This window comes from Cinclus cinclus, chromosome 6 (assembly GCF_963662255.1).
Source record: "Cinclus cinclus chromosome 6, bCinCin1.1, whole genome shotgun sequence".
NCBI classification, from domain to species: domain Eukaryota; kingdom Metazoa; phylum Chordata; class Aves; order Passeriformes; family Cinclidae; genus Cinclus; species Cinclus cinclus.
This window is the reverse complement of record NC_085051.1, coordinates 45220580-45231459: the sequence shown is the minus strand read 5'-3', so window position 1 is coordinate 45231459 and position 10880 is coordinate 45220580. Positions and strand designations below refer to the sequence as shown.

The 10880-nt window shown below is 37.5% G+C and overlaps 1 protein-coding gene across 1 annotated transcript in view; it reads right to left on the bottom strand.

Annotated features, from left to right (window-relative positions):
- Positions 1-1246: 1246 nt before the first annotated feature.
- Positions 1247-10880, bottom strand: part of SPATA7 (spermatogenesis associated 7) — a 30282-nt gene continuing 20648 nt past the window's right edge. Inside the window, exons 7-14 of the mRNA XM_062495697.1 lie at positions 7639-7895; positions 7348-7563; positions 6253-6319; positions 5725-5795; positions 4846-4899; positions 3510-3587; positions 2090-2147; positions 1247-1726 (exon numbers count right to left, since the gene is read on the bottom strand). Coding sequence (XP_062351681.1) covers positions 1247-1726; positions 2090-2147; positions 3510-3587; positions 4846-4899; positions 5725-5795; positions 6253-6319; positions 7348-7563; positions 7639-7895 — 1281 coding nt within the window. The remainder of the gene's footprint in view (positions 1727-2089; positions 2148-3509; positions 3588-4845; positions 4900-5724; positions 5796-6252; positions 6320-7347; positions 7564-7638; positions 7896-10880) is intronic.

Below are 10880 nucleotides of genomic sequence, written 5' to 3'. Positions count from 1 at the left end.
ACCCAGGAAAGTGCTTTTTGTTTTCTTTGGGAATTTGTGTTCTGCACTGCAGTGCTGTGATTATGTCAGACATGTTTTTCTCTGGCTTCCTCTAGCTGGTTTTTGACATTTCTTTTTTATCTGAAAGTTTATCCTTCCCAAATGAAGCAGTGGTCTGTGTCTATAGGAGCTACCTGAAGCTTCACTGGGTCATCCGGCCGACAGAGTCACAGACTTAAGTCGATGCTCATGAGGCACAGGGGAGGCAGGTGGTGGCAGCTGTTGTGTAAGAACTGGTACAACTTGGGCCTGTCCTTGGAGGAAGAAGGTTAAAAACTGACCCTAGGACGTATTGGGGGACAGGCTTCATCCTGGTTCCTAAGACGTCTCCTACTTCCTCAACCAAAAGCAAGAGTGTAACTTGCCAGCATTTCCTCAGAACCTGTATTACTCATTCTGCAGCAACGGGAATGCCAGGCAATAGCTGTACTCTGATTATATAATCACATTTGAGTTGATTTCATGCAATGCATGTGCTGACTTCAATTGAAATTTTAACCAGAAAATACGTCACCTCTTTTCCATTGGCTGTACAAGGTGCCTGATGTGTCTTCTTCTAGATAGTCCTAGTCATCAAACAGTAAGCAACTCAATCCTTTTCCAAAACCAAAGCTTGATGCAGAATGCTATGCCATAGCTGTCATCAGTACAAGAAATTGACCTTAGCAGTCTCATTCAGTTAAGAACTGAAAATAAAAAACTACAGTCATTTATCTACATAGATCTGTCAGAAGTAGGATTTTCTTCTTGTGGGCTTCCGTGAGTGGTAACATATTACACTACATAGTACAGCTGTTTGTCCATTCTGGAAGAGGACATTGTTTGACCTTACATATATGTTAAGTTGTTCAATTTTTGCAGACTACAGAATCTCAGATCTTTATAGCAGGACCACTATCAATTAATTTATTTAAACCAATAAATATTTCATAATTTATTATTAAAGCTCTAAAAATATAAATCTAATTTTAATATTCTCTAGTTTGTTTCGAGTTATAGGCAATATATAAAAAATTCTTCTGATAACTGACACTTTATCCTTTGAAGTCTAATTCACACAGAGATTAATGCCCAATTAATGGTATCCTGCTAGAGAGATCTTAACAGTATTTAAAGAGAAGTAACAACAGTTTACTACTGGTTGACAAATGGCAGCTCACCACAGAAGGAGCTCTATCCCTATTTAAGAGGTAAGTTTTGGTTACTGTTATGAATAGTTACGTGAAATGTGAAGGGTGCCTGCAAAGTTTTCCTCAAGTTCATCAAGTTCCTTACTGACGCCCAAACCACAGTCACAAGAAATCAAGTTTAAATCTGCCTCACAGGTGGGTGGAGTGTCTGGGTGTTCTTCAAATTCCACACCACAGAAATCACACTCTGTCCCAGCATCCATAGTTTCTGTGGTATCTTCTGAAGACTCCTCCCTGCTGCGTGTCTCCCTTGACCTTTTGCTCCATGACAGTGAGTCACATTTTTTTGGTTTCTTTAGTGAGACATCCATGGTCTCACGAAATTCTTCACTTTCTTTCCTCAGCCCGTGACTTTCACTGGTAAACTCGAGTTCTTCTGTCTCATCAAACTTCTGTGGGTCCAAGGCATCCTGGCCTTCATGGATTAGCTCTGTCTCGCTGTCCTGGCCACAGCCAAGGTCTGATTTCAGCACGTCCAACATCTGGCGCATTTTGCCCTAAGGGGTGAAGGAAGAAGAGTGTGACACTTCTCCAGCCCCATGGCACTGAGCACTGCTCAGACTCAGGGCTTAACATTCACAGAAGGAAAGGGAAGCTGCTTACAATCAAGTGACTAAATTAAGCGCTGAGTGTCACCAAATTGAATTGGCTGCCATCCATTCTTTGCCACTGTACCTGTGACTCCTGACCTGCCATGACCCATGAGTGAGCAAATCTCATTTACAGAGAGAGAGAGAGAGAGAGGTTCCCCCTGAGTATTCTGGTTACCTGTACCCTCAAATATACCAATGCATTTTCCCTGCTCCTTGGAAACTTCACCTAAATCATATGCAGAGTCTATTATAAAGGGCAGTACACACCTCATCAAGGCGGTTCTTATTTTCTTCTATATAGCTCTCAAACAGTTGATCCAGAACCCTACAAAAAAAAAATCAAACTATTTCACAGGAGGAAAAACAACTTTTATCAGATGTATGTAACCTAATGACTATAGGTTTTTATTTCCATTTCTTAGCTGAATGGCACCTCTAAGACTGTTTCAATTCCACTCTGTCACAAACAGGGCTACCTGTAATCAGGAACGCACATGCTCAGCAGGCAGATCTGGCTTTGGACAGCACATGGCAATTGTGGGGTGACTTGTAGCACAACTGTGATCTGTTGGGCCTATGTGCTGGGAGAAATCAACAATCCAGTCATGATTCTACTGGCATGCTGAAGTATCCAAAATCTCTTGCATGCACCATAGTGGCTGCTATATACAAGAATAAATAAAAGGAATAAAATCCAGCTTCAGTAAAATAATCCAGAGAGAAGTCCTCAGTCCTGATAGCTCTCTTCCATTTCTTCGGCTGAATGAGAAAGAAAACTCTGTAAAGAAAGTGTTCTGTGACAACTGAAGAACACAGTTGCTGGAACAGAATTCCAGAAAGTAAAGTGAATTTAACCTAGCTTACTTGCAAAATTATTTTAAAAAATGTGCAAGAAAGGTTCTAACCGAAGAAAACATTAATGTAAAAGAGCCAGAAGGAGACTGCTCTCAAAATTTCTTGAAGATCAATTTTTTTACTTGGTGTATTTAGTACTCTCGTTTACAGCCTTGACATAAGATGAAAAAATAAGAGTGCACAGAACAGGAAAAACAGCTGGGAACATAATCAACCCAGAGCAAGATCAGAATGAAATGAGACTGCCTTGAATGCAGAATTTCAAAAATGTGTTACAATTCCATATATATATATTCTGTGTATGTACAGAAATACTGCAATGTTTTTTTGCATAAATTGAGAGTTGTTTCTTAGAATGAGCCAGTATCATTGAAAAAAAAATCTGATTTACCAGCTGGTGAACTTTTATCTGAAAGAGGATGTAACGCTTTCAACCCATGCTGAAGACTGAATTCATACTGGAACAGGAAGAAGGACAGAAGGGGAACAAAGACTCGTGACGTAAAAGATTAGTAACCTGGTTTATTTAGCAAAACAGATGTTGCAGACTAAAATGAGTTCTTAGTATTATTCCACCTAGGGCTCCAGCTCAGTTTTGAACAGAAGCTTTTATCTCATGCTACATAGCAGCAGATCAAAGTCGATGACCCAAAGGTATTTCCTAGTTCCCCTTTCTTACATAAAGAAAAAAGAAGAGGAAACAAAATGAAAGCAAGGGCTAACTGTGTATATGTGTGTATAAAGAAATTATTACTAATCACTACTTCCCTTACTTATGGAGTCCATGGGTTTCTGACATAGCATTACAAAATTGAAAACAACTGTAACTTACCTGTTAGAAAATAACCCAAGTCTAAGAATTTCATTTGTTACATCTTCGATGAAAGTTAAATATAAAAGCTCCTCTTCTCTGTAGGGAGAATAGAAACCCCAATGTTAAATGCTTTACCATAGAAACACATATGACATATTTTAGTAGGTTTAGTCACCTTCACAGGGAAGGCCATTAAGAAGATTTTACAGTTCTTGTATCAGCAGTTATTTTTCATAAAAGGTAATGCTATTATGACAAACTAAGTATTTCCTTCAATCTGGATAATAATAAAAAACTGCAAAATATGAGACTGTTAGAAAGGGGGTCATGGTGCTTTGTCTTTATGCTAACTTTCTGTTGTGGTATAAATTAGCACAAAGATCCCAAGCAAGGGAATCGGTGAATCTTCGCAAGTGTTTAGAACCTGCACTGCACTCAAGAAAGGGGAGCTAATTGGAAGGCAAGTGTACAATTGCAGTTTGATGCTCTAGGTAAAGGCTTCTGAAGGAGCTTCTAGAGAATCTGACTGCAGCTGAAAACTGCTGGTCCTAAATGGAAGCTGAGAAGGATTTAACTGCTTACTTGGCAGCATCAACTCACTTCAGCGTATCTCCTTGATGTACAAAATCTTGTTAGTGTTAGACATGACTTCCACCTCTATTTTTATCTCTAAATTGGACACTCTCTAAAAGTCTGGAGTTCTGCTTGAAAGACAACAGGAAGGAAAACCCCAGAAAAAAATATTTCAGTGTTTTTTCTCTTTCACAGCATCTTTCTAAGTCTCCGAAAGCATCCAATCAAACTCTATTGAGTCATTTTCCAGTCTTAATAAACATAAAATAAAAAAATGGAATACATCTTACATGATTTTCATGACATAAAATTTGTTATCATGGCGAAAGACTATAATTTTGGTTTCCCTATAGTCAAGAAGGTTACCTACAGCTGGTACTTGAGACCTCTATTATAAGCCTTAAGTTAGGCAAACACAAGCCTAAAGCATGAAGAATTAAATTACTTTTCCAAGGCTACTTGATGAAGCATTAGTAGTGTTTCTGAATATAACTCAAAACTCTTATAATTTTCATCAAATTTCAGTGCAGAAATGTGGTAAGAATGCCTTTCAATTTAGTGTTTAATTTGCCAATATTTGCTTCAGAGAAAAAGAAAACATAAAAAAAATGGAAACAAACTATAGGTACTGTACAATCTTCTGAAGTTTTAACTAATTTTCTTCATTTTTAGATTAACAGAAAATTTTTTAACTATTGCATGTTTCAAGCTCATTAGTTTTGAGGAAAGCTTTCTAGTTTGATGTTGCAAATGAGCAGAAAAATGGTTTAAGCATACTTACTCAGTATCGACAGTACTCCTTGGTGAAGACTTCTGAGGACACCATGATGACTTTCTAATCAGAGAATCAGAAGGCAAGAAAAAGAACATGTGAAACCCCTTTTAGACAACCTTGCATGTAACTTTCTTTTGGAGCCATGGAGTGACATTTTATGGTTTTCTTTTGCCAAAAACCCCACCATAACACCCCTAAACCCTGCTCCAGTAGCAAAAATCCCTGCTGGCACAGAAACCTGAAAGACAGTGGTTCCAGAGTATTACACCACCTCACTTGATGCAGTGATCACAAGACCTCAGTGCTACTTCAGATGTTATTCAATCTCTGTTATCTACAAGAATGCTTTTTTAAGTCAGAGTACATTTTTCTTCCTCAGATAAAAGTGCCTTTGTATGAAGAGGCCAGAGAGCAAATCAGTGAGTCATGCATGACACTTAGGTCAGCAAAGAGGAGAATCAGCTCGGAGCCCTTGGGTTCTGGCCTGATTTCCAACACTGCTCTTACATTGTAGCAATCCCAGTATTAAGTTTTCAGAAAAAGATGCAGGAAATGCTCCAGTAATGCAGTGTTTAATTATAGTACTATACAGTCTGTGAGCTCAGATGTACAGAACTAACGACTGAATTCATGTGTCATTACTCAATTCTGACAAAAATACTCAATATATTTCAGAGCTCTCTTTCTTAATTAGCTACCCAGTAGAACTTGCCACAAAAAAAAATGAATTTTGAAGTTGGGAAAGGCCATTGATATAAAAATCCCAACAAAAGTCCTGTGAGAATAAGACTTATAAAGAGAAATGCTAGTGAAGACTTATGGCCTAAGGACCAGCTGTAGAGAAAGTAACACTTCAAATATTCCCTCCTGCTGTAAATCAGGCACCTTAGGCTGGAGTATTGAAAACCACCTATTCCTCTCTCAGGCTCATCCAAAGTATCTCTTTCATCTTCAACCTGCAACACAGAAATAAAACTCTTTATTATCAGTGCAAGTACACAGAAAATTTTACCATTAAAATTAATGCAGTAACTCTTTGTGATTAGAAATTCCGAGAAATTCCATGTATTTTCTGAGAACCTCTGGGTAAACAGACAAAAGGCATACCTTCTTCTGCTGGAAAGTCATGTGCCAATTATCTATGACCGTGGCAGACATTTGATAGCGCACTTACAGAAAAATAAAAAAGATAAATTTAAAGAGATCTCTTCATGTGCCCCAGTGTTTTTTCTTACAGTTTCCACTCAATGTTCTGAAATTCTCTCCCTGTGGAACTCATTCATGTCACAGCAATAGAGAGAAGAACACCTAAATCAGCTGCTCACAGCTGTGGCAGTGGTGAAGTGTATTACCCCACAGTGATGGTGGCAGGTGTGGGAACAGTACCCAGATGACTGATGGATGCATTATTACCTCTGATGTCATCTTCTGCTGTTCATAAGTAACTTCACTCTCGTATGCTTTGTCTGCAGATGGAAAGCTACAAAATATAGAGAGGTATTAGATTCCCAAGTAGACTACTTTTAAAATATGCAGGATGAGAATGCCAGTGCCACTGTTGAAATGTCTCATCGGCCTGAACAGAATGTATTACTGAACAGTTCAGAAAATTTCTGCCAGACAGGTGATCCAAATTAATTATTTAGCTGCATATTAGCAGGAGATAACTAAATTATTCAAAATAATTGTACAGAATTAAGAATGGAGATGATCCTAAAATTAAAAGTGCACCAGGAAAACAGATGATCCATAGCCAGAAAGTCAACAGTTGCAATACAGAGCCAAAGCTATCATAATTCCAGTTTTAGGAAATCCCTAATTTATTCTATGACAAAACTGAAGTTGGACATGCAGGCATGGAGGACACAAAAGGGAAAATATTTCTCTTTACAAAGTAGTATCAGTAGAAACAAAACTAAATCAGAACTGTTCAATTTGCTAAGAAGTTCAGTGCAAGAGAAGGACACTAATTTTGTTTAAAATATTTTATATGGGGTATATCTGAAGGTATTTAAATTCAAGTGACAAAAAAAAATGAAGAGCCGCATTCAAGAGTTTGTTGGATGAAAAAACGATGTTTGCATGGTATATTAATTAACAGACTGGAAAGTATGAGACTACAGGGGCAATAGTGGGGAACTACTTGCATGCTTATATTGGTTAATTCTTTACAAGACAGAACTATACATCAGAGAGCACAGGTAAGAGAGAGAGAATGATTATCACCACCACATGCGAGATTTGACAGTTTGAATTTACTGGCACCTAATATCCCATGTGAAGAGATTAAACCAGTTGTTCCAGAAAGAAGACAGCAAAATATGCCAGTGAAAAAAGGAAAATCACATTCTGTTCTAGCTTTTGCTAAGGCATATCTAGAATAGCCTCAGAATAATTATTCTGGTTTTATACAAATGCAATGAGAGAAAAACATCTTGGTTTTATAAAGATACTGTTACGATAACATCTAAATCCAAGAATTTCAAAATAAAGTTTCAATCTCTGTACCTGATCGTATCAGTCTGTGTTTGAACTTCCACACGCTGCTTGCGGTGGTTTTTCTTCTTCTTTCGAGGAGGAGTGTAATACCTGTACTGTGACAGGAAAGATTTAGCATCTGATACTAAGGTGCGTGGAGTAAAAGGTTGTTCTCTCTTAGTAAAGCACTCAGAGTGCCTCTCTAGAAGATCCCCACTGCTCACTTTGGGGTTGTTTCCTTGACACCTCTGGGAACAACCAACAGTCTCAAAACTCTTGGCAAGATCCCTGCTGCTCGCTTTGGGGTTGTTTCCTTGACACCTCTGAGAACAACCAACAGTCACAAAACTCTCGGTGGAGCGACTGCGTGACAGTCCAGCATGTTTAACTGTTGGCCTTGACACACAGGTGCTTGAGTTGGAGTGGGATGCCTTCGACGTATGCCGACAACATTTCCTGGTACATTTTACTGGGCAGGAGTGAACCAAGCAACGCTTGCCATGAGCAGATGGTGCTCTTGACAGGTACTGTGCCTGCCCAGAACAGGGGAAGTGACTGTCTTCTGCTTCCATGAAAGTCTAGAAAAAAAAATAAAACAACATTTCATTGCTTTGCAAGTTACCTACTTTGATTATGATGACACTCCCAGCTATTACTGTTACCACCTTGGAGGTATTCTCTATGTAAAAACTTTCAATTTTTTTGTAAAATCAAACTGGTTTCACAGCAGCCTCAGTGCTAACAGATTTTAAAACCTAGTCACTGGAAATAAGAGAGTAATAAGCAAATAATTTGCTTCAGTAGCAAAACATTGGTGCTCTGTTACAGAATACTGATGGCTACATCAAACCAAGAGTTTAGTAACTCAAGAAATCATCGCACTGAGGCAAATTATTTTATCTGGATATACTCCGTTCATACCACCTGGGCAAGCTAAGGTGGACACCATCCGTAACTATCCCATGCTTAAAAATTCAAGATTATTCCTGAATTGTATTATGACACTGTAGCAAAGATAAATAAGACAGAAACACAACTAAATTCAAGTGACATTTTAAGGTGGAGTTTTTGGTTGGTTTGGCCATTTATTCAGATTTCTTTTGATAAATTAGAAAGAACAATTAAATAGAAATTTTATTTCAGTCACAGAGAGAGTTCTTAAAAATTTACAGTATCAAAACATAAATACCTGGACAGGGTATGCACACTCATACATTTGCTGTACAATGTGTCTGAAACACCTTATAAAAACAGCTGTTGTATGTTCTTTTCCTTCCTAGTATACAGCCACCCACCGAATATTCTGTCAATCAGTGAAAATTATGTATGACATTTTACAATCTCCATGGGCAGGCATACTGCACAACTGGAAGATTAAACCGGAAGCCTACCAGCAAACAAAATTTGTATGAACCAATTTTGCTTCCACACATATGACTATGAAATTAAAGTTCTGTTACACACAACTGTATGACACAGAAGAGATGACTCCCACTGTGTGTACTCAAACTATCCAGCACCACAACTCCCCAGAGACAGTGCTTACAGTGCAACAGTGAGGGAGACAAGCTGAGGATAGTGTTATTCTGGAAAATCTCACTACTGTCCCATGCAATCAGCAAGGCAAAATAAAAGCTGAATTATAATAAATAAGAAAACCCAATTCAAAATCAAGAGCTAACTTTCTAAAATTACTATCATACTTTCCCAACACTAGGGCAGTTCATATAGGTCCACATCATCAGCAACCAAGTGTTGTAAGGTTTTAAGAGAATTTATATAAGTAGAGATGTTTCCTAAGAAGTAAATTCAATTTCTAAGGCCTTTTGAGGTTTTTAACAAACTTAAAGTTTAGTTCAGATAGGCTAACACAGAAATTAACTTGTCCGTGTGCCTCTGCTACCTGAACAAAGAACAGGAAGCTAAGGAGACACCAGTACAGACCATAAGCTCTGTAGTGACAAAAGGAAAAAAAGGAAGATGATTTCTGTACTTGTTTCACTCATCCCTATTATAGTTCTATCAAACAAATAAAAACTATTAAGCAAAAGCATTTCATTACTTAAGGAACATGTACCCTTTGGGAAGCCTGAGAAAGAGTGGATGCAGTATGGTATGACTTATACATATGCTGTGACATGCATTTATTTATGACATTCAACCATAATGCCAGCTGAGAAGATTCACAGATTCACCAAGTAGCCTATCCTGATCTCACAATTAAGCTGTGTGGAAATGACTTTAAGAAAGTAACACTGAAACACAGATCCAGGGCATTTCCAATAAGTCTTCATTGCCTGAACATAATATAAACCTTGAGAAAATCCACAAGAACACTTCACTTTTTGAAAATAATCAGATGATTAAGATGTGGATTGAAGGCTGGATGTGTGATTTTCCCCACCAGGAAGTGACAGTGGACTGAATGCCAACAAAAGTCACAAAAACAACTGAAAAAGAAAGTGCCTGTGGGGATTCCACAAGATAATCAATACTTGTCCTGAGACTTCTGAAGTCTCCTATTGTGGTGGGCATGGAGAGAAAAAAAACCCAATGACCAAAACTGGAAATCTTTATAAATTTATTGAAAATTCATGACATTCTAACCCACAAATAGATAGTATAAGACAGTAGTAATATATTACTAGAAACCCAGTAAGACATAGTGTAGTATATTAACCTATGTAATTGGTAGTACAGCTTGTAAATATACACAGATTTTCTATTCTACTATTCAACCCTAAAACCTGTGTTTTTAAAAATTCTAAGCAATAGACTCTTAGTGTATAAATGCTCCATTTTCTCATAACACTGCTACTGTTATTGCTTAGAATCTATGCTATTTCATTCTTTTTCCTTTCAAACACAGTATTTTAAATTAAAACTCAATTATGATGAATAAACATTTTGTAGCATGCAGCAAATGCTATTTAGAGGAATATTAAAAATGCAGGTATTTTATCATGAGAATTAAGTCACAGATCATACTGCTGTCATACCATATAATTCCTTCACAACAATTTTTTCTCACACCAGTAAGACCTATCTAAACTATTCCAGTACCCCAAAATATCCAGAGCTGCGGGTGCTTAACGCATAGAGGATTTTTTTAGTTAGCTGATGCAAATAAGCTCTTCTTGATGGTGTCTCATGTGAATCAACTGTATTTTACTACTACAGCATTATTAAATGCTGAACTGATAACATGCAGTTACAATGCCAAACAAATGCCTGTGTTAGCAAGCAGAATAATGAGGTTTACCAGTGTGATTGTTTCCATATAAAGTAGTTGCAGTGGTAGCTCAGCACTATAGAAAAGAGATAAGACTAGAAAGTTTCAGCATCCACCTATATATAGATAAAAGCTAACTCCATACCTTTCAGTGTGTATTATTAACAACTTAGTTCTCGTAAAAGCTTTACTCTCAGTGACTCAGTTCATTGAGCTGCAATATAAATTGGATTGTAGAAGCATTTGTGAGCATATGAGGACTGGTTCCCTGCATTATGCAAAATAATTATTAAGAAATCATATGAAGTTATATCAGCCAATTGTTTATCTA